Source organism: Psittacula echo (assembly GCF_963264785.1).
Source record: "Psittacula echo genome assembly, chromosome: 16".
In the NCBI taxonomy this organism is placed as follows: Eukaryota; Metazoa; Chordata; class Aves; order Psittaciformes; family Psittacidae; genus Psittacula; species Psittacula echo.
Window position 1 is genome coordinate 2,780,566 of NC_137752.1, and position 25,102 is coordinate 2,805,667.

The 25,102-nt window shown below is 38.3% G+C and overlaps 1 protein-coding gene across 7 annotated transcripts in view; it reads right to left on the reverse strand.

Annotated features, from left to right (window-relative positions):
* DENND1A (DENN domain containing 1A) overlaps window positions 1-25,102 on the reverse strand; it is a 190,603-nt gene that overhangs the window by 14,341 nt on the left and 151,160 nt on the right. For 4 of the 7 annotated variants that reach the window (XM_080630892.1, XM_080630888.1, XM_080630889.1 and 1 more), the window contains 4 exons: window positions 24,049-24,120; window positions 22,898-22,954; window positions 18,038-18,169; window positions 3,925-3,984 (listed from right to left, as the gene is read on the reverse strand). In XM_080630892.1, the coding sequence (XP_080487018.1) occupies window positions 3,925-3,984; window positions 18,038-18,169; window positions 22,898-22,954; window positions 24,049-24,120 (321 nt within the window). The remainder of the gene's footprint in view (window positions 1-3,924; window positions 3,985-18,037; window positions 18,170-22,897; window positions 22,955-24,048; window positions 24,121-25,102) is intronic. The other 3 variants (XM_080630893.1, XM_080630890.1, XM_080630891.1) reach the window with 1 other exon arrangement.

A 25,102-nucleotide genomic window follows, 5' to 3' on the forward strand; every position in this document is an offset into this window, starting at 1 on the left:
AGCACTGAAAGAATCTGTACTTAGAATAAATGTTGTAACAGGGAAAACATAGCTCATTCTTCATCAAAAATCTGCTTCCTTTCAGCAGCTGAACAGAAACCCTTGCCAGATGTATTATCATCGTCACCCCTAATGTTATGTTAGTTTATCTTTTGTTGTGTGTAATAAAATCTAGAGCTGTTCTGTGGAAGATGATGTTGCTGCCAATACAACCTTAAATAACATATCCATCACCTTCTAATGGTCAGAAATCAAACTTAATTTACTTACATTAACTCTACAAGCAAAGAAGTTCTACTTCAAGAAAAGGTACAAATGCTTATGATTACTATATACTTACGTATGTGCCTACCCATGCTAGTGAGTAATCCTGTTGATGAACCTATCCCTATGAACCAACTGTGGGAATGAACATTTGCAACATTAGGGTCAGGATGTACAAAGAAGCTTTCCCTTTTTTGTTAAACAAGTACTACCTTACCTGAAACGGAGTCCAATTTGTTGGCTTAGCTAAATGCTAGTTTCAACAGAAATCCCCAAATCCCTCAAGTAAAGTTAGGAATACAACTCAACTCCTGACCTCCCTGTGCCTGTGATCCCTTAATAGCCACGATATAAAGGAAACTGTTTAGGCCGACAGCATAAGTGCTCTTAGGATGACTAATGAATTTGTGTGCAATGACAGAATAGATGAAGATTTCCCCCCACCTCAGCAAGTTTTTGTTTGGCTGTTTTTTCTGGTTTTGTGTTTTTATTATTTGGGATAGGGAGCTTCTGGGCTTTTAGGTTTTCTTTCCTTTTCCCAGGCACATAAACCTCAAATTTTCTTGCCAGGAAAAAGCCACCGAAATGCGTGTTGTGTTTCTGCACTACACACCAGTATGCAGAAGATAGCAGCAGGATTATTGTACTGAATTTTCATTTCAAAGGAAATGGTGTACAGCAGATATGATGAAGAAATCCAGAGATGTATTGCCACTATTTCTTAGGAAAAAGGGCTTATGAAAAGGTCAGATGTTAAGGTCTTGAAGATCAGTCCCCACACGAGGCTGCTCCTCTGTACAATAAAGACGGCTTAAGAATGTGAATTTATGGCTGGAATGGAAGGATTAAGTTTGTGGCAACTTCAACTGAACTTGCAACGTAGTGAAACATGGGGAAAAGAACAACAGAGCTAATTAGACGAGCTGAGCTGTCAGAGTGCGGCAGAATGGCTCGGTGCCAACAAACAAAAGGAATGGGCTGGCAATCAGCAGGATCGATGAAGAATACTGCTTCATTAGGGTTGATAAAACAGAGAGAGAGAGACCGAGAGAGAGCCAGTGTGTGCAGGAGGGGGGAGAGGAGCGAGAGGGACTGGGGGGAGAAGGGAACGAGAAGGGGAAAGAGAAAAAGAGAGGAAGAAAGAAACCTGTTTAATTAAATCTGAGCTGGAAGATGATGTGTAAAGCGGGCTTGTCATCATGCTGTGAACACTTTCACCTTTTGGGTGGTTCCTCGGGGGAGTGAGGGTGATGGGGGAGAGAGATGAGAGTTTGGGATGGCTCCAGGGGCCACCAGACCAGTGAAGTGCAGGGTGACATGCTAAGCAGGATTAGAGCATTGTTCATGGGGGACTGCAGGGAAAGCCAGGAATCAAGCCAATTCCTTGCTGGATTTGGAGGCTTATGTAGCCAAATAGGCAGGGTTAAATGCTTATCAAATGCAAAAGTACGAAAGAAATCCAATTACATGAGCACACAGCCAAAAGAATAAAGGTAAACATCCAGTAGAGAAGGGTTAAATATGCTTATTACTGTCTCCATCAACTTTATCCATAATTATTATATTTTAACTTTTTCTAATTGAAGTTTCCAAACAGCCACTATTAATCCAAAGAGATCTCTATTAATTATAAGCAACAACCCTCTCTCTCTCTCATAATACCATCACATTTCCAAAACAGCAGAATGTAAAGAACATATCTGTTCTGCTTCCTTAACCTTTCTTTGGTCTGTGTTTTTGTTTTTAGCATTAGCAATGACTCATATTACAAGGACTAGTGCCCATGGATTCCTCCTCTTAACAGATATATCCTGAAACCAGTAAGGATTTCTCAGGAATTCTGGTATTACATGGACTTGGTTGGAAGAGCAGGACCTGGTCTCCTCTTCCAGTGCTTGCTGTAAAAGCCTGGGGTAAATTACTTGCCGATACCCACCTCTGTAACATATGCCAAGACTAAGGGAGGGAAAAAGCAGCCTGCACAAAGTATTATTTACACACACAAAAATGTGTTTCAACTATTAAAAGCCAAATAACAGTTCTGAACAACAACAAATTTATGTATATTTGGTACAAGCATATTTTTGGGAGTGATTATAATCATTTGCATTTATCTTGAATTTCCTCTTGATGAATGAAGCATTTCTGTTCCACTTACTGACACAGCTAGATGAATGCAACAGGAGCTTTTATTATTACATTTCCAACCTTTTATCAATCACATTTGGAGCAAAGACAGTTGACACAAACACATTATAGTGAGGACTATTAATGCACTACAGCTGGGAGATTAAACAGTCTTAGCAGGACTTGATGTAAAATAAATTACTCAATCTGAACAATACTGTTCAGCAACTTTTGTACAGAAGAGTCACAGTGTGCCCTTGTACACCTGACAAACACAAAACAAGAGGGCTATGGGAACCCCATAGAACCATGGAAAGTTCATTCCTAGTGTCTCCCACATTAATTACATTTAAGAGAACACATACAAGCATAGTCAATGCTACCTTTTAAACACAGAAAACAGAAATCTTCAGAGCAGGAATCCATACAAGTGACTCTGTTAGGCTAAACACCCAGAGTTAAAAAGAGGGAGGAAAAGAAACACATGCTATTGAAATGTAACATAGGAAACATGCACCACAGATCAAAAGTTAACACACACCCGAGTGCACTTGTTAACCAGTTGCCTGCTCATCCAAAACATATCTTTAACAAGTTTTAGCAAGATTAGATTTGAAAACTTGCATTTATTTCTTATGCACACATGTAGTAATATGGAAGCAAGGAGTAAGATGTATTTGCCTTTGGGGAAACTGTATTCATAAAGCAACAGTCCGAAACAGAAGTATCTTCCAAGGCTGTTGCAAAACCCAGCACCCCTTCTAAGCTGATACTGCTTGCTTGTACTACTAAAAAAAAAAAAAATAAAGAAACACTGGTGCAGCAGAGTGTCCAGCTTTAAAGCCATCTGGTATACTTACTATGTGACAACTGTCCTACAGTTAGTTTTGAATGAAAAACTGCTGAGATAAGGTATCCCTGCCTAACACAGCGCAGGCATTGTGCTGAGAATAATGTCTGCGTAGTTCTTCTCTTCCAGAGTCACTTCCTCTCGTCAATGTGCTGTGCCTACGTTTTTTACACTACATTACACAGAGTCTACATATATCATCCATAATGTGATACTAATGTTCTACCACCCTAATGCAGATTTTGCTTTCTTCATGTGTATTCACACCTCTATTTTACGGAGAAAAATTAAGTGTCCCAAATTAACTTTAAGTCTCTTCAGACTTCTGCTTCCTTTCATATTTGAGGTTAGTGCAAGTCTTCAAAAGTTCACTGGCTAAAAACTTCTGCTGGCCTAGCAAGACTCTAAGAAATCACCGCAAAAGTAAAACCAAATGTTGCAAGAACAGCATCAGTTACCTGCAGAACTGATCGAAAGCTGCAGAACTCATCAAAGAAAAGCAGAACAAACACAGGTCCCAGGGCTGTGCCGCAGCAGAGAAGAAGGGAGTTTAGGAGCATAATTCACACATTGTTTTTTGCAAAGTTTGACAATCCAAACTACCAAGGTTTAGTAATGCTACTAAGAGCGTAATTCAGGCAGTGTTAAGCTGTGGCAGTGAGACAAAACTACCAACTACTCACGGGCCTAGACGAACGCTGTATCTTTGGAGGCGGTGGCCGAGGCGGACGGAGTCTTTGCTGCTGTATCAAAGTGGAAACTAAATTAAAGTCACCTAACATGAAAACACCTCCGATTTTGTGGCAAAAGCAGTATGAGTAGATGACAACATGAGAATTACCTTAACTTCATACTCACCTCACTAAATGCAATTTTTCTTTTTTCTTTTCCTTTTTCCCCCCCCTAAAGCCAGTGACAAATCTCATGACCTACAGAGTGCCACAGCCATAGCTGCCTCTTGATGTAGGCTTAACATAAACCAAAAGGTAGGAGGATCAGCACTCCAGACCAGAGCATTTAAAATTTACTGAGACAACAAAATGCTCAAGGTGGATTCTTAGACGTCAAGGTCCAAGTGTTCTAGACAACACTTAGGCAAATGGAAAGAAACCTGCAAAGCAGGACATTCAAAAAAGCTTTCACTAAAATCTCAAGAGTGATTTTAGTGCTTGTGGAAACTCACAGTAAAGGCCTCAAACCAGAAAAGACTTTAAGAGTACAAAAAAACCCCTAAGTCAATTAAACTTTTCACACAGTTAAACATGAGCACGTTTAGATGCTGTGCTGGACCAAGGTTTACATGCAATGCCTAGAGCAAGTGTGTACTGTCATTCTAAAGTAAACTAAAAGCCTCATCACCAACAGTTCCAATGAAGACAGAAGAGTGCATTAAGATGCTTGTTTTGGTCTCTCATTTTTAAAATTAGCAGTTGGCCAACTCACTGCTTTGTAACAGCACTGGAGCTATTCCAATCCAGTTGCTTTTGACTGAGTCAGCAGCATGACTCTCCTCACACAGATGGCATCTCAAGGTATACTCTGTTAGACAAGGAATCACCGGCAATTAACAAGATTCTAAATAAAACCATCCTACAGTACAGCTTTGATATTGAGAATGAGATCACAGTTAGCGTTCTCTCTGTGGCAGCTTCTGTACACATACTGGCACTTCCAGAGAGCACTGGAGTCCTCAGTGAGGAGAACATGGGAATGTCTTTGAACACTGATTCCTGCATCACTGCTGCCCTAGCCCATGGTGCCTTCCACAGATAAAACCTGTCAGCCATACAGAGAACAGGAGCCAGCAGTGGGAGTCAGCTTCTTCAGACAGAAAAAGAGAGCTTATGCAGATTACTGTAGTTCTTTCCAAAAAATATTCCAGATTCATACCTCAGCATTTCTCAGCTTCTCACCATCGCAGCCTTTATTCTAGATTGACAGACATTTTTTCTCAACTACCCTTACACTGTGTAATTGTGCAAGTCCAGCCTACCCTTTTTCACACCATTTTCATTCTCTTCTTGCAGCTTTTCAGACTTCTCTTTCAAATTTCCCATTAAATTATATTTTTGCATCCTTTGGTTCATTTCTCCTTACTTGTGTTATCACTGAAGGAGTGCCAGACTGCACACATGTACTTGGCTCAGCTTTCTGGGGTGGGGGAGGAAAAAAAAAAACAACCCACAACCAAAAAAGGACACTTGGGATGGAGAGCCAAGGCCAGAATTATTCCATGTGATAGCTTCCCTCTGTATTTTCCAAGAAAGCAGCTATGAAAACAAAGAGAACAAAGAGAGACATGGCAGGGTGGCTAGCTGAGATGGTTGCCATTAGCCTTACTGAGCTGTTTCTCTTCTGCACCTTGTACTAATCAGGTCGGTCACAGAAGCTGAGTTAGGCTGGCTGTGTATCTTCCCATCATATCTGCTCAGGCTGAGAGCACAATCTTGAAATATATCTAACTTCTGTTATGCACCACAGCATACTTATTGTCCATTATTTTTCAGAAGCATAACGAAACAGCTGAAAAACCTGAAATCTGCACTTTTCTGGTTACTTAAGAGGGCTTCGCTTACTACCTAACAGCTTAGGCAAAGTATCTGATGAAGAACGAAAGCAAGATACAATTATTATTCATTTATTCTTTTCAATTTTTTTATGCCTCCTGCATATGTATTTCCCCTTGTTATTTTTTCTCTTATACTTACCTAGAAATTGTGAACATTTCTACATTAGAAAACTCTCAGGCAGGTTATTTAGGTGGAAAATTCAACTATTTTCCTAAAGCCATGGCTAGCAGTGTCTTCCTTGATTTGGGAATCAGCCAAACCACACACAGCACTAATATTTCGCTCCCGTTAGACCTAAGTGACCAACAATTACAAGTCAGACCTTAAACATCATGCTGTTGGCCTAGAACTCAAAACTGTATATACTTTTTCTTTCCTTTTGATCTCTGAAAGGTAAGCATAAGCCCATCTTGCTTCCAGTATTTTCTCAATTCAAGCTCATTAATATGAGCTGTGATTCTCATTTCATTACTCAACTCTAGGACCAAGGAATACTGAAGACAGACTTTGTCAAGGTTTATGATATATGCATATACACTTACTGAGGTTACCTCAGCTTCCATTTTATTTGGGCTTCATGAAGTGACATAGGAGATTAAAACAAACAAACAAAAATATTCACTTGATTATTTGCAATTCAGACTATTTCTTAACACAATCTAAACCTATAAGCTCAGCTGTGATGTCATACCTGCAGTCATTTCTTTCCAGCATTCTCCTTTTTACTAAGCTTTCTGTTGGTATCGCCATTGATTCATCTTGCTGCTCTTCTAAACTTACTTTTTCATTCACAGAACTCTCCTCTTCCCTTACTGAAGTTATCACACGACAAATCAATGCCACACACACTGACATCTTGAATTCCAGGTGGAATTCAGTCCAGCCACAATTTACTGATAAATCCATAGCTTTGAAGAGTCATAATCTAAACTCCTCATGGAGCTACCTTAACAAAAAAATCATCATCATTCAAATTCATGACCTTGCTACAAGATTTGCCAGCGAAAGGAAGGATGGATAGCTGCTATCTCACTGACATCTGTTGCACCAGCATCTTGAGAAGCTTTCCTCAGAAAGCAGCTAAAATTCTACATCTATCTACTGAAAAGTTTCTTATTTCTCCTCCAGAACAGCCGGCAAATGACAAGATACCAGACACAAGAAATACACGGTGAGAATGTCCATCAGACATTTCTGATCAGACAGCAGCAGCTTTCTCTGGGTGATGGTTACAGGCAGACCTACTCAGCAACAATGAACTACTCCTTTGCAGGAGCTGATACATTCATATCCTTTATCCTGGCACTGGATTATATTTTCCAGCTGAGATGCAAATATCACATATGATTAAATTAAGCCTTCACCTCTGAGGAAAAAAATGATTCTATATGTTTCCACAATAAAGACACATATAAAATGCAGATTTGGGAAGAGATTAAAAGTGTAGGAACTTCTGCGTCTCTTGGACTTCTAAATAGTCATTCTGTTAACTCTCAGAGCTGTGTCCTCAGTACTTGTAACAACACAGTCACATCCAACACTCAGATTTATATCTATCTTATCCACCAAAGTGCTATGAGAAATAAAGTTAATTTTGAGTTGTACCACATACTACATTTCTGAACCCTAAAGAGATATGAACAGAATGGTAAGACAAAACTATATATTCACAGCAGCATGTTCTCTCTATTAAATATGGATAGGGAAATAGCATGGCTTAAATCAGTGTTCTGAAGCATTGAAAGGAATAGGCAAAGGGCAGTGAGGAGTAACTGAAGTGGAGGTGCACCAGGAGATAACAGTTACCTGCCCTTTATCAGAGCTTCATTTTTAATGTTGATGTTAATGTGTCAAAAGAATGGGATAAGCAAGTATATTCAAACTATATGAAGACCATATTTACTGGAAAAGCCACTGATTTGAAGTTAATTTGTTAATGCAGCAAAACACATCGTTTCTAAAAGGTCAGTAGGGGAAGTTGCGTTGGAATATCAACTTAATTACCTGTGCTGTAAGGATGAACGGGTACAAAACACCACATGGCTACATTGCTAAAAGCTGCTAAATTGCTATTCTAGGTATGTTTCTAAATGTATATACTATAGTTTTTTCTATGAAGGGGAGAAATGTCTAAATTAGCACTTTCTCACCAATAGCTGTTTACCAACATACCTTTTAATCTAAGTATTTTCTTAATTGTCATGTTCTAAATACTTTTGAAGGAACAAGACAGAAAATCTGCACAAAGCCAATTTTATCACTGCAGATCTGGTACTAGTTTACTAATTATCAGACAAGTGATTTTAAGCAATGAGATGTTGGGGGAAGAAAACTCTTACTTTCATTTTTACAATGAAAAAATTCTATTTAAAAATTATAGATCTCACATCTCAAAGTAGCTATTATATATGCAAGGAACTTTAACAACACGGCTAGTTAGGGTTTTTATACTAAAGAAGACATTACGAAAAGATAACTTTTAGCCTGCGAGGTAACAGCTTGTGAGCAGAATATTATCTCAAACTAATTGTGGATGTCTGTTGAGATATTTTTAAAGTGGTATTCAAAACAGAGCCTTCATGAGTAAATTAGAGGTGCTATTTCATGTGCAGCAACAAGTGCAACTAGAAGAAATGCATAAGGAAACACAACTAGATGAAAAGTGGTTTGTCAGTACATACAGAAAGAAGTGTTTTCATTCTCAATTAGTAGCAAGGGGTGCTGCTAATAATTTCCAAAGCAAAGTTTTTCTACATAAATATCTTACTTCCTTCAGAAACTCAGGTCTGATTTAAAAACTGCTAGCATGTTTCAAAGACATTCAGACACAGGAGAGATGCGCTGTCCTGAATGTACCAATGCTCAAACACCTCATGCTGCAAAATATCTGAAGTGCTGACTTTGTAAGAATATGCTGGACCTCAACTGAACACTCAATAAAAAAAGAGGGGAGAAAGTAACAACACTGAAAAATGCATGGTACCTACAAAGATTCAGTACAGAAAGCAGATGGAATCTATGAGGCAGCTGTGTCATTATCCATCCACATAATAGCACGCACACTACTCTTTACATACTCCCATATGTACAGCTCACAAACTGGGATGACAAGAACAGTGCATGCTTTAGAGCATATATTTTTAATTTACACTCTGAAATACTTCACCAGAAATCTGCTGGGTGCTGTGATAAAAATAATCTCCATGTTTTAAGGGATGCCTTATTTTTCAAGCCATATTCATAGATTGGGAAGGTAGAATGAATCTGGCAAAAATGTAGCAATGTCTATAGCTGTGCCAAGAATTTATGAAAGGAGCAGAAATTGCCACAATTAAACACTGATTAGTTTAATGAGAAAAAACAAGGACTCTTTCCTTACCTTTCTAGCCAGGACTCTTCTGTTACGTAATGGAGATGTAGACAGTAAGAGAAGGAAATGAAAGGTAAGTGCCTATAAGCCCGTGTTTTCCCTAATACTGAGTGAGAACCTTTATTTCAGGCGTCTGAGTCATATCTAGTGTCCTGGGATACTGCCAAAGATGCACTGGTCCATCCCAACGCCACTGACAGGAAACTCACTCTGTACTAGAGGGGAAGAAAGGGGTTTTCTCTAAGCCTACCTTTGCTGCTTCTTTCTCCTGGCTGAGACAAACTCTGTCCATTCTCATCAAGGGTAAAATTACCTTTTCATGGCGCACCTAGACACAGAGAACTGAGAACTCCTCCTCATTTGGCAGTGCTGATAATGTCCCTATTAATCTCATACTGTGCAAGCAAACTGAGAATAGCTAACTTTTGAAAATGCCAGATATTATAACGTACAACATACCACAGTTTGCTTTACATCTAGGACTTACATGATATAGATTTCTGTTAGAACTAAGAATGAAAGCAGGAGCATGACATCAGGATCACATAGATCTTACCAAGTTAAAATGTCCCACCAGGATGAGGCAAATAGGCCTCTTAGCTACAACTTACAATCTGCTTGTTATGTATTATAAACAGGGACAGCAAATCCTAAAACCATAGGTAACCTTACTGTGCATTATTATTGTTTATAACTGATGCTATTCTAAAAACACAGGGCTTAAATAATAAACCCCTTGGCTGTAGAGCTAAACGGTATTTTATTTCTTTTGTCTGCAATTACAGAAAAAAGGAAGGATTTTGAGAATTAAATGGATATATTTTTCTATGTGTGCAGTAAGTGTTGAGCAGACCAACAGATTCAGGCCATGTCCCAAAGCAGCATGATGTTGATGGGACGAATATTACGTAGCAGCGGTTAACTTGTAATGGTATCTATGGTTTATCTGTGGACCTGTCAAGACTTCTGATTACTTCTGAGTTCCAGTGACAGGAAAGTTCATACACTACACAAAAAAGCAGTACAAAACCCAAGAAAAGATGATATTAATACAATTTGAGACTGTGACCACTTGGTTCTTTTATCTCACTTTTTATCTGCTGTGCCATTGAAAATAAATCCTGACATCCTCCGATCTATACCTGCATTCAGGTCTTCTAAAACACTGTAAAAGAACCCTGTTAAACTGATATTATTCAACACTTTCCAGTTTGAAGACTCCTGACATTTTACAAAGGAGATGACTGTCAACAGCCTCTTATTTACCCCGCTGCCTGTAGACCACAGTTTGAAAACCACTGTTAAGCTCTATGTAGTAGACATCTCTTCCCACAGGAAACAGATGCCTACAGAACACCAAATACTGAATTCAATCTAGAGTCATTCTAGTTCAAAAAGCCTCACACATTTTGTCTCCTTTTTGTTTATACGCAGTGAAGTCTTAGATGACAAAGAATCATACTGAGGACAGCTAAATATATAAGCCAGGAGGAGGCTAGCACTCTTTAATCCGGTTTCTGACTGGTCTGTTCTGTTTCTGTGGTGTTTTGACACACTCGTCCCTTGCTGAGCCTTCCTTTTGCAGGTTGCTTCTGCCAGCAGTGCTGTCTGGGGAAGTGGGTAATTTGCAATGACTCACAAGCTTCAACTCATACACCATTTTTTGTTCTGAGGAGGTATCAGAGAAAACCCAAGACATTTCTACTTACAGAATGGACTTCCAAGTGAATTTCTTTGCAATACTTGCTTTTACATAGAACCCCACAGCCCATTTTACCTGCTCTCCTTGTCCTTTAGGGAAACCACTGGTGACTTAGTATCATTTTTTGTTATTTCTTTGACATTTTGTCACATCCTTTACACCTCACCTTCCACACCAGTTTTTTTTCCTGGATCCTGCAGTAACAGCAGAATCCTGCATTGACAATGCCCATGCCTTAATCATAGTGGATAACTGTGAACACACAGGTATGTTCATAAGGCACGTCTAACACCCAGAAAATAACATATCCTGTGGACTCTACATTGCATAATATGCCTTAGCCTGAAAGCAGCATAACTTTCACGTGTACAGAAGGAGAATAAATCACGATTGTCTGTTACTTTTCTGCATGATGAAAGGACCATGAAAGAAAGCTCCCTTAACTCACTGGACCATGTCCTTTTGGGATTATTAGCCAAACACCAAGTAGGTTTTGTTCAGAATTATTCACGGAGATAAACCAGGGAAGAGTCTGAGACAGAATCTCATTGAGATGATGCTCCAATTTCCAAAGAACTTCTACCAAAATGAGGTGTATTTTCCAGTGGCTTGTTTTCATTCTGTTTCTCAACATACATGGATGAAGAGACATGTAAAAAATCCCAGACCCCAGGAATATATTTATCCCCATGTGTTAAAGTCTATCCATCTAGTACCTCAGCAGAGTTTAAAATCACAGCTAATAGGTTAACAACTGTTTTTCTTCTGCTTCAGATGAAGAATATCAGAAAGCTGGGGGAATATTCGGCTTCCCAATTTGTACTGACTGCTCACTGCTACCTGCAATGTCTGTTTGACAGGACTGACATTTTGTACCGCTGTGAGATGGGAAAACGTGTGACATTTTTATTCATGGTGGCGTACGCCCTTGTAATGATCAGCCCTGGTCGATGTGCTTACTGCAGCAGCCCCGAGCCCTCGGAGAACAAACAAGAACCGAAGGTGCCAGCAGTTTGGCTGCCTTATTAAACATCACCAGGATTCTAACGAAGAGCAACTGCTGGAAAATCTCACTGTCAAATCCTCAAGGACATTGTCAACATGGAACTAACTACATATATTTTTCATTTAAAATACTGGAAAATCCAGCAATGCAATATTAAAGAAAAAAGCCGTACTATTTTGTGTGTGTTTTCTTTTTTAACTGGTCATTTTGTCAGCCTTGCATTGGCCTTTCTGTTGGCCCAATACTAAAAATCAAATCAAGATCCTGCAACAAATGATTTAAGATGTTGGAAAATGGACGTATCTGTTATTACATTTTAACAGCTATTTTTCTCTAGCATGCAGAATACTTGTACAGGGAAAAAAAAAAAAAGATGGTCTCTCATTTAAAGAGTTCTATAAACAGCAATGACTGCTTTGCTCAGCTTCATCATTCACTGAAGAAGTCTACATAATTAGGGGATACTCCTCTACACAAACACGCAAAAGTACATGGCTCCTCTGTCTGTAGCAGGGCACTCCACAGCAGTTTTACTTGGTAATAATCAGTCCACCTCAGAAAGGCAAATCCCAAAAATGTCCGGCCAAACCAGCAATCACAGTGGGGTTAGTAGTTAGAAGAATCATATGTTTCACTTACTCTCTCCCTTTAATCTTCTAGTTTAATCCAGGGGCCCAGAGGTCAATTCAGGCAGTTCTGGTGTAACTGCACGTATCAACTTTGTAAGTAATACATAAGAAGCTTCTGGATGCCGATCTACATTGATAGACTAAGTAAGTCACCCATAAGATACTCTGAGCTTTTCTCAAGTTGTCAATCTAGGTGATTTCGTTAGCCTTGCATGTACTGATGTATTTATTTCATACGTATGTATTATTTATAAAGCACAATTCTTTCTCCACATGCCAGCAGTGACGGACCAAGAGACAAGATAGTGATTCCTCAATATAACAGGACTAATAAGGAAATTCTGCAGACATGTTACAGCTGCTGTTGCTTGTCACAGAGCCCGAGGAGGTTGGCTCAGACACAGTACTTCCTTCATGTGTCCAAGTGTTATGGCATCTGACTCATATGTACCCAGGGCAGTATATTTATTCTGAACATCCCTGTTTAAGAAGTGCTTGAAATGCCAAGACAGTTGGAAAACACTAAAAGCAACAGCCCAGGATGTGCTTTTTTTGTGGATGAATACATCTGTTGGATGCAGGACTGGAGCCACATAATCTTATGGCAAAGCATGAATTCCTACATAGCATGAGCTACAGGCATACTACATTGCTGTAGTCGCTGCAGAAGACAATAGCTGTCCTGTTGCTCATTAGAAACACTGCAAGTGAGTGTATGAGAGGCAGTAACCTTTGGGGCTGCTCTGCAGGTAGTGTGCATCTTCCTAAAGAGAGTGCCAGGTCTCACTTGTCAAATATTTACACACATGACAAGAGTGCAAGCCTTTTTAGTTAGCTAACTCCTGTCCCATGGATTGCCATTTCTGCAAATCCTGCACACCACAAAGCAGAATTCCAATCAAATGAATTATTGACATTGGTTTTATTCCCTTGACTAAGAACACGGTCCCTTAAGAATCTGATGGGATATCTGAGTAGTCTCAAATAGACATTAGATGGACAAGTGTTTTTGGGCCAATACATTTGCCTTTCTTGCAAGGTGACTTTTACTAAGCAACAGTGAATTCCTTTCTGAAAGGACAAGAAAGGAGTGAGAAGAAATGAGGGTAGAAAATATGCTTTCTGAAGACAAAATGATTTTAAAGAACTAGGCTTATACTTTCGCTAAATCCATAAAGAATCAAATGGAGATGGGGAGGGAACTCCACATGGTTCAGCAGAAAGGAACAGGGGGACCATACCGCTCATCAGTGGGGACGAGTGGAATGGAAGCTCATTTTCTTAATGAAGGATCTCTATTGTCAGAACAGTTCAGAGTGGCAAGAACAGGAGGCTGGCTTTGCAACCAGAGCATACAGTTGCAGGAATATTAGAAAATGAACTTGTTTTCCCCTTTCCCCTTTGGTTTCTACCTCAGTGCCACACAATGCCTGCTGTGATCCAGGGGAATCTGCTATTGTTCCAATGCACCTGGGTGTGAAGGGAGTCACAGGGTCTGGCAAAGGAGCCTTCCTCCCTTCCTTGCTTCATCTCTTTTACCCTGGAGATAATCCCTCCCTGCTGCCTCTGGCCTCAGCGATCCCGTTTTGCATTTCTGGAATGTAGCTGGCTGTTTTTCTCCTCATCTTCCCCCTGACCTCTTAATGCCATTTAATCTTCTTGAAGAAGAAACCTGCCCTACAAAGCAGAGCTGTTTGCTCTGCACTTCTAAATGCAGATCATGAATGGCAAAAATGAATATGTTCATTTACAGCAAATCATCAAACCAGCAAATAAAGATGGCAATTTCCATGTTATGTCCTGTAAAGTTCAACAGCAGTAAGAATCAGCTAAGAGAATTTGGACAAGTCTTTTCAGAGTCAGATAAGCTGCTGTAGTATATGAGTGTATTTTCCATTTATTTCATAGTTATTTACATTAGCCCCCTAATTCTTCAAGAATGGAATATGATTTCAACTCTTAGGTAAAGATATACTTGGAAGAGTCTTGTATTTTCTTAAGCTTTCCCTTATGTACATAAATAGAATAAAATATTCCATTTTCTGGTAAATAAAGCAAGACACAGAAACATAAACACACCTAAGCTGACAAAAGACATTCTAATTATAATAGAAACAATTAAAGTGCTGAACAGAAGTGCCAGTATAACATACTCCTAATGAAATTATAGCCTTTCCAAACAAACGATGTTTCTGGCAGCTTATCATTTGTTGTTTTAATTGTACTAGATGAGTTGTGCTAAGGGAAAAGAATGTTCCTAGGTGTAGCTTGGTCTTCTCAGACTCTGGGCTCACCCTCTCTTGTGCCTACACCTCTTCTCAACAACTGATGGGAAGCCTGGGCATCGGCAGTGATCCTGTATGAGCCAGGAAGCTCTTGTAGAAGCAGTCACTGCAACGCTTCCGAGGAATAGCATGAAGGCTTAGTTAGGGGCGGAGGGGTGGGAGGGTTTGTGGATAGAAGCACAAGCTTCATTAGGAGAAAGACATGTTAAAAACACGCATATTTTTGGAAAATACAATGCTCCCTTTATTCCCCAAGAAGGTTTTAAGACAAAAAGCTGGAAGCAAGCAATGATAACACTTCTGCAAAGGATGCTTTCTATGGCATGGCATCTTTAATAATTAACCTTACTTTTCCCCAAAACAGAGTACTATTTAGCACTACATACTATTCATTTGAATCTTTTTCTTGGCTTGACAACTGTTCCCTCTTCTCCCTACACATTAAACCTTGGTTGCCTGTATTGCTCTTGCTACTTGTTGAGTAGCTGCATTGCCTCAGAGCCCATGATGACAGCTTCTTATATTTGGCTGATCTGAGGGTCAATACTAAAGGTACACTACAAGTAAACCAAAAAGCACACAAAGTCAAACTGGAGAAAAAGCTGTGGTCATACATTCCCTTCAGTTTTGTTTAAATCTTTATTGCATTGCCCTAGGCTTGTCAGGCTAAATCCTTCTTTGCACCATCAAGGAGAGATTTCCCACAATGTCCTAGTCATACAGAAACCACTGTTAAAACAATTCAGTAATAAACAATCCTCTCAAACAATGCCTGATAACCACTGGCCACGATGAGCTACACCCCTGCAGAACCTCACACAGGCAGGTAATTGCTGCTAAATCTCTGTGAGCAATCAGCTGAGGTGCTGTGCATTCAAAGACATTGCAAGAGATTTTCCTGATATTTTTTGTAGCCTAACAACTGCAGCTACACAACTGTATTCGGAAAAGCTAGAAACTACCTCACTATAGGGTGAGAGATAATGAGTTAAAATTAAAGGTTGCTGCTGGCTTGCTAGCCCATCCCCCTTTAGCTAATCTGTCATGTAATGAAGAGAAGCACCTAGCATAGGACAGCTAGCTGCCGGCTCACTTACAGTGAGCTGATTAAGAATGTTCAACCAACAGCAGACTGCAGACCTTTCCAACGAAAATAAATAGACTGTATGCAAATGTGTTTGTCACTTTGACAGCATGTCTCAATTAAAGCATCTCGCTGCTGTTGGTAGGCTCTCTCACTGCAGTGCTATGGACGAGGCTTACTGCATTACTGATACACAGGGCTTGACCCTAATCCGCATGCATGCATTTTAAAAAAGTCTGCCTTTGCCATATACACTGGCATAATACTACCAGACGTAGAAAGTAAGTGACAATGAGAAAAAAGCCTCTTTCATCCTCTTCAGTTTATAAGAGCTGTGAATGCACAAACAGCCCTTATTTCAGAGTTCTTGTGGCTTTTTAATTGTTCCCACCTACTGTATTCTAGACAGAGTTAAAAGTGACACTAAAATCTCTCCCTTTAATCACTAGTTAGAAGCTATCTCCCATTTAAAGAGTAAATGTTGCTGCTTTTTTTCTCCCCAAAGCCTTAATTTATATTTCATAAACCTGAACATCTTTTCCTTTTGAATGAAAGTATATTTCATTTTCTTTTTGGAGTTGGTCTAGCAGAAAAAAAAAAGCAGCCCTGTGAAAGGACAAAGGCTGTGAGTGAGAGAGCCCTACAGTTGCTAAGTTAGATCATTTTTTGGAAACCAACATTTGTAATGTAACGACAGTAATAAGCATTTAGCAAGCGAGCTCTTCACCATAGCCAGTGGCTCCAGAAAGCTGATGTGTGTTTCATTTGACACAGAGAAAGTGATCATTAAAAAATTTGAAAGTGACCGCTAAAAAAAGCTCATGAATTGAAACCTGCACTGTCCACTCCAATATGTATTTCATTCATCTACCAAAACATTTGAACCACCTATACTGCATAAAAACCTAAAGGAAAAACCACAATGTAGATTATAATATTATCTCGATTTCTGACTGTTTTAAATGAAACGGAACATTTTCCTGCTAGATGGCTACATTTCTCCAGTAGCCCAAATTCCTCTCAAGTGTACTGGCACAGACAGTAAGTGAAAAATAAATCACTCCTGCAAATACTTAATTGGAAGAGAATTGGTTTAAATAAAAATAAAATAAAAAAAAAAGTCTCCAAGAACTTACATTTCAGTGGTGAAAGTTCTGCAAGAAAAAAAGCTAATTCTAAAACGATTTAGACAACATTGCTCTGAGCAACGACTCTATCTCATGTAGCCCTATCCAATATCTGAACAGTCAATGCAGCTATACCAACTATTTTTTTATTAACAGACACTTAGCTAAAAAACTGGTTTGCTTCACATCTTATAATTCCCAATATTTCACATTTGTTTTCAAGTTACACTATGTTTCCTTCAAAGAAATCAGATATTCACTCCTGTTTTCTGATCATTATACTGTAAAAAATAGATACAGAGAAAGAAGAGAGAACTGTGAACACAAATAATGTTATTTTTTGAGTCAGGCTGCACTTCACAGGAGAACACTGGCAAACCGATAATAAATACTGTACGTTTTTCCATGAAAATCACAGCAACTACAAGGTTTTCTAAATAACTAGCTCTCAAAAAAGCCACATGACCAAACTCACTCTTTTGCAGACTTATCAAAAGAAATCCTATAAGAGTAACTAATGTGCATAGCTCAGCTGTCAATACTGAAATACAGAGAACAGTAATAAGCTATTAATTGATTTTTCCATCTTAGTTCATAGCATTTAATTTTCAGAGAATGTTAAAATGCTTTAATAGTTGGATGTTCTATATTGACACTAATGATCTGGCTAGATAACAGGGAACATTTTAAATTATATTACCTCAGTCCTGAGGGCTACTGCACTTTGCATGCTATAAGAACAGCAAAATAGTTTATGAAATTGCAATAATAATTATGCTTCCTTCCCCCATTCACTTAAAATTTATTTTCCTCAAAATCATTGTATGAACAAAAAGAATCAGTAAACCCCGGAAATTCAGGTTTTAGAATCCCATTTAAACAGATACATCACAAACAAACCTATAACAAGGCAATTCAGTTACAAAGAAGAATTAAACACTAGTCATATTAATTATTGTGACTTTTCTCTGAACTGTTTTTCCTGAGTGACACAATATAAAGACACCTAACACTAAGACATACCTGACCAAAATGTACTGTGATTGGCCTTCGGTCTTCTCTTAATTTAGGGTCCTTCTTCTCAACCAATGGTGAAGGTGCTGTTCTAGGTAGGGATTCCTCTGGTGTCACAGAACACCCATTCTCAGCAACGTCCTGCATGGTAGGAGAAGGTGAATAGCATGGCCAGGAACATTCTTGATTAAGGGTAAGGGGAACAAAGGAGACACTAGAGGATAATGCTGACTAACAATTTTGATGTTAGGGGAAAAAAACACCAAAGCACAAAAAAGAAAACATCATTAGAATAAAACATCTTCTTGTACTTTGTCAATCAGAGCTTGTACACAATCACTGTCTGCTCCTAATAGCAATGTTACACACAGATACATTCAATAAGATGTCTGACTTAAACATGCGAAAGCCAGAAAATACATAAGAAAAAAAAAAACCCCATAGCTTAAAATTTCTGTTCTAGGAACAAATTCAACTGGAATTCAGGGACAGGGCTATTCTGCTTTTTGTAAACCTAAATGAAAACAGCCATTCTATTTATGTACTTCATGAATTATATACAGCAGAACAATTACTTTTAGAAACGGTAAGGAGGTGAAACTCACAACTTAGCTTTGCATTTTATCTTTGAGTCTGTGTATACTGAATATGCCTTCAGGAGACTGTATAAAACAAACTGCTGCCTAGCAGAATGCTTTTTTGTTTTGCTTTTGACATTAGTCCTTATCTTCAGAAGTGACCCACCAACCTAGGCTAGAAGACTTAGCAAGTGGATGTATGGTATATGTAACATAGGTTTTGAAAAAGACAAAAGCATGCAGACATAAGGAATCAGAAAAAAAGAGTCTGAAAGTCAGCTGAGAAATAGTCTGTAACGCAGTGGGCCCCAAACCTTACATCTCTTTGCAACAATGTCAAGGAAATAATGCTGGGTAAATATAGAGAGAAACCTGCACACACTGTAGCTCTGCAAGACTGACCTAAGGTTGGCTGCTGACATTGCCATGGCTTTGATTCACTGACCTTTGACATGCCCCCTCGAGCTTCCGCCTTGCGAAGGTACAATAATGAGACATGTAAGCTGATGGCCAATTAGAAATGGTTCTTTTGGACACAGACTGACCTAATGTGTTTAGGTCAAATGAAACAAAAAGCTAGATGGACTTTCTAAGGGGCTTTGTCTGCTCCACAGAGAAGCCGGGAGACCTTTTTAGATCCAGCTGGCAAAGCAGTGGTTCACCAACATGGGCATGAGGATCGTGGGGAAATTAACAACTTGGTCAAACTAGAGAGAAAAACTTTTTCCTCCCCCCATCCTCCAGCTGCACAAGGCTGCCTTTAAAAAATACAACAAAGGGCACTGAATTAGCAACAAAGAGCCCCAAACCAACTCAATGACAAGAAAGGTAAGCTTCTGTCAAACTCAGACTTTAGCTCCAAAACAACAATATGCTATCAAGGGATCTGGTCAGTTTTGGAATTACAGAACTTATGGCAGCAACCTATACTGTTCTACATTAAATAACAACTTGATGTACATATTTCTATACAAGTATAGCCATATTAAATGGGCACCAAGCTTCAGATGTTCTATGCATATGCTCTAACAGTGTCCAGCACATTCGAAACCATCTGACCGGCACTGAACAGTGGAGGTTCCCAGAACAACACAGCTTTCAGAGTTCCGCCTGAGGCTGTGGCTCCAACCAACAGCTGGGAGCCACGCTCCGTAATTATCTCTATGTATAAACAGTGCTTCCCCTAACAACTGTCTGTTCAGGTGAAATCTTCACTACCTTTTGAAGGAAGAATTTCAGAGGTTGAATGATATGTAAAGTTCACCCTGTAAACTGAGTAAGGTTCTCTTCTGTTTAAATAAGGATTAGTAATTTTTCTAGGTACCTTTTGTAATGCACTACAAATATTGTCTATTAGAAGAGCAAAAACCACATTCCAGAGTGTCTAGAAGGATTCTCCAGGTTATTTTACAAACCTTGAAATGAGTTGTTTCTAGTTGTACTGATAATGAAGTACTGACAATGAAGTACTGACAGTAGTTCATTGATAACAGACATTAACTGGAGCCACACAGGGCTCTAAGTAAAATATTGTTGAACACATTAATGCCAAGTGCCCAACCATTTATATAAATTGTCTTTTCCAGAAGCTTTCAGTAAGTTACATTCTCCTTACTGAAAGTTGAGGATGGTACCATTCATATTCCTCCTTCTCCCTAATTCTATGTAGTTAAGCTTCAAAAGAGCCAATAACAGAGGGAGCGACTTGACCACCACGGTCCATTTGTGAAACGGAAAGAACAGCCTTTTAAAAAAATAAAAAAATAAAAAAAGGGAAGAAGCAGCAAAATAAAAAAAAAAAAGAAAAAGAAAAGGCACTGTATCAGATACAAAATAAAGCTGCCATGCTGTATCTATTAACAATTATTTGCTATCACTCATAAGAATCCTCTGAAAACTATTTCTGTTGCTTTGAAATACTGTACCACAAATGAACAAGGGATGGAAATAGAGCCCCATTCAATCTCTACTATCATATTAAAGAAGGACCTTACACACACCACAGTGACCTCTCAACAGGTCAATCCTGCATTTCTCATTTGCAATTCAAACCCAACACTGGAGCAGACCAAGGGCAAAATGGGCTCTTGATTATATTTAAGAGGTCACCATTGCTATGCAGAGTTGTAGGAAGCAGACCTCTAGCTTTATTGCATTTTTAAATTCTACCTTGTACAGAAGCTGCTCATATTTGGCAGGAAAACTGGAAAAGGGATGTTTATATTTGACTTTTCTTTACCAGTGGCCTGCATACTTTTTGTATTAATAACGGAAAATAGTATGTTAAAATGCAGTGGATAGTAAGTTCAGTTTAAAAATAACCTTAGGTTATCCTTAGAAGATGAAAAAGTAGCATCCCAAATTTAGCAAAAATTAAGGACTTAATGATGCCAGAATTTCAAATTGTTAGCACTTGCACACACTAGTAAGTAAACGCTTGAAAAATACAATGTTCTCAACATGAAAATTGGTGAGGATGCACTAACAGAACTGTCAACAGAGCAGCACAGACATTTAGATTAAAAATGAGGGTGGCCAAAGCAATTTTTGCTATTTTTATCACTTCAAACAGAGCAATACCTCATTTTAGAGTTTTCTTCCTGCCTTGTGTTCAAACTGGAGAAGAGGATGGGTAGAAAAAAACAGACTTAATGAAGAAAGGAGAGGTAGAGCAATGTGTCAACTGCTCTGAGAAATCTTTAAGCTGTTGTGAAAGCATAGGTTGTACAATCATGTTTAACCACCTTACTTACAGAGAGGCCACATAAGAAGGAAGGTGAAACAAAATTGGGCCATTTCTTTGTAAATGTTAGGTGTGTTTTTTAAAGAATGCTTGCTGCTTGGAGGACTAGGAAGACAACCATCACAAGAAAAGAATGCAAAGAATGAATGAGGCATTTCTCAGCCTTTCATACAAATGTCACGGAATAGCACACAATTATATTAGCATTTAAAACACAGGAAAACAATCTGGTCATTTTATGTAGCTCCAACTGCTTCAGAAATGCACATGAGAAGGCCAAACATTTTATTATTCATGAAGGTTATATCCAGAAGTGGTACACATGGAATTACAGTAAAAATTCCATGTACATGAAAACTGCTTCACGTTTCTAATATTTTCATACTATACCTCAAGTGGTCATGTAAAAGTTGTAAGTGTAATAAAATAAAATAACATTAAAAGCATCTGAAGCAACTTTATCCTCCTGAAAAACATCTAGCAATCTGCTAGTATCATGCATGCTAGTATCTGAGAGCGAACAGCCTTTGGATTGTACATGTAGTTTGATCAGCCGGTAACCTGCCTGCACAAAAATCCCTTTGTATTAACAGTTTATTGACATGTGTAGGTAGATTTCTGTTGGTGCCACAGGAATACATTTGCAGTGATGTCTTAAGACAGTGGTCTAGGAATTTAGAGAAGAAATTTACTGAGATGGCACAGATTAAAAAAACACCAAACAACCCAAAACTATTTGTGACAAATTGAATAAAGGTTTCTGAATAAGAACTCCAGTTCGAGGAGCAAGTTAGCTACCTTGTTTTTCCAAAAAGACTCTAATAGCTCTGCTTTATAGAATAAATAGAATACCTGAAATAAACCCAAGGTAGCGTTAACCATTCATTCATAAGATATGTATCAATATGACCATATTTTTGGCTTAAAAGGAGCAATTAGTATTGGATAACACATTGTTCAAACACAATTCAGCATTCTTGGAATTGTGCTGTTTACAAACAAAGACAGATTGGGAAAACAACAAACAGTCTGAGTATTTTTTTCTGTAATAATTCGAATGTGAAATGAACACCAGCTCTAATTCTTTTATATCTAAACTTTGCAATAGACATGCGAGAAACAAATCAATCCTTTTCCCAAGGACAGACATACACTATTTTTCCTAACTGATTACTGTAGTAATAACAACAATTTGCCATTTGCAGAAAGCTCACTGCCATTGCCGTAAGAAAGCTCTCCCAGTTCACACAGAGTCTGCTTCCACAACGCCCCAGCACGAAGGACAGGAGAGCGACCACTCCAAATAGAACACTCAATTTTCTGGCTTTCATGGGTTTGAGTCAGAGCCTTAATGTGTCTGAAGACAATTTTTTTGTGTGTGTCTGTGAATATTTATAACAGTGTGAAATATCCAGGACAGCTGGTAATGCATTTTGAAGTGTGCTAACAACACTGTATCAAACAGCTTCCCATTGATCACATAATGCTTTTTGTGGCTAAGTATTTCATACATGGTGCTTATACATTTTGAGTAAGAACTTCAAGTACCTTTTGCTTCAAGCGGTTTTTCACTTCTTTTATTCCCATTTTTGCATGATCTTTTGCCTGCATGAAAAATTAATTTAAGTTAAAATCCCCTTCTATTTCTAGCAGTGACTAAGCAGTGATTTCAGTGCATGAGGATTCACCTTCTCTAGTAACTAAAAATGGCAAGGAAGAAATTGTAACAGGATACTGAAAACACATTAAAGCAAATAGAAAGCAAAAAAGATCCCAAGCAAGCAAATAAGCCCACTATTCCTCACCTCTCCTCCCTCATTGCAAAAATTCAGTTTTCTCTGTTTTGATGCCACAGACATCTTTCAGCTTTTTGCATTCCACAGCCTTGGTCTTCCCCCCTCAGTAGTTTGCTGTAAGCTAACAATCAACAGGAACAGTGAGCCTGCAAACTTCCTCCCTGCAGGACACTAGATGCCAGTTTCATATAGTAGAGCTAATCTCATCCTACTCATCTCTCTCAGGCTGGAGGAAGGCAGCATAAAAACAAAGTTCAAACAGTTATCTCCATGCTTTTTGTGGCATTATTTCCTAAAATTGACCTTACACAAAATCCTCACTTGTTTCTGTTGGTTTATCTTGCACAGTGGAACTGGCAGCCACGCATGATAACCTAGTACCATACTAGCTGTTTGTTAACAGAACTGGAAACATTTTTATTTAAAGAATAACTCACTAAGTTGGGGTCTAAATAAGCAGGTATAAGAAATCTCTAGGGAAAATTAGTTGACATTTAGAAAAGATGGAAACAATTTGGAAAATGAGAGGATTCCCTTATTTCGATGAAACTGCAAGCAGAGAAACCTGAGGTAACAATGATTTCCAACAGAGTAATGATGAGATGGTAGAGAGGCTCAGTAAAGCATATAGGCATTATTTCTCAGAAATAGTTCTATGTAATAGAACTTATCATCTATACTTTCAAAGGAAATCACAAGTTCCCCTTCTCCTTTGCATTTCAATTATGTTTAAATTTCAAAATGACTTTTCCATTTAAAATTGAGATTTAGATGAATGTGTATTTTAAGTCATATTGTGAGTCTAATAAAAATGAATGTAAGTCTTGAGTTGCATTTGAAAGGTTAAAAGAGAATCATAATTAGACTCTTAATCTCAGTAGTAAGCCAGTACTTGATACTTACAAACTTATAGACAGTCTTCATGGCAGGGTTGGCTTTGGTCTTCACTGTATTTAAAATGGCTCCGCTTCCTTTCTATAATTATAGTAACAATAGAACAAATTTTATCAAAGCTCTTTAAAGCAAACAGCAATCTAAACTCCACCATTCTTAACTTAAAATAACAAAGCATTAACTATGCTTGTTAGTAGAGCTGAGTTAAAATGGTAAATTCAAAGAAATAGAACATAAGTAAATCATATTAAATATTTCTCTGGTTTTCCAGAGGAACTCCAATACAGCAGTTTTCACTGGAAAAATGTCAGTGTCTCCTAATACCAAGAACCCTTATCTGACAGGTCATCTCACAAAACAGTGTCCTATGACTGCTTCCCTCAGCTTCAAGGGTGTCCTGTACATTGCATTAAAATCCAAACAAGACAGAAGTATCCTAACAAATACTCCGTGTGAATTTTCCACTTTATGGAAGCCTGTATCTTCAACCTGAAGAAGCAAGAGCTTTCTTTTTATTTTCCTTTTCATGATCCCACAATACTATTTATCAAAAGCATCTAAGCAGGTGATAAAGGGATAAATTGAGGGAAAATGAAATCTAACTACAGTCATAAACATTAATTCCAGAAAAGCTGAATTGCATGTGGTGAACATAATAAAAGTCATAAGACAGCAACAAGTCAGGCAGAATAATGTGTTAGTCTGGTTGGTGTTTTATACATCTTTCACACACTGCTGACCGTTGCTGTACAGTACCTTACCTGACAAATACAGGAAATGGGCAAAATCCAAGGATTAAAACCTTAAATAACTTCACATTTTCTTATTTCAGTGCAAAATTGTATTTGCAGAGATCAGATGCAATCAGATGCAGTTTTAAGATTTGCTACTTCTGTTCCTACATGACAATCTTCAACAAAAAATATAAACTGTTGAATTTAATTACATAGTTTTATACTCACTCTCAGCCATTCCCCTTCTTAATTTTAAAATTACTTTTCATCTATATTTATATATATTTATGTATATATTTAACTATCTGACTATGAGAATTTTTAAAGTT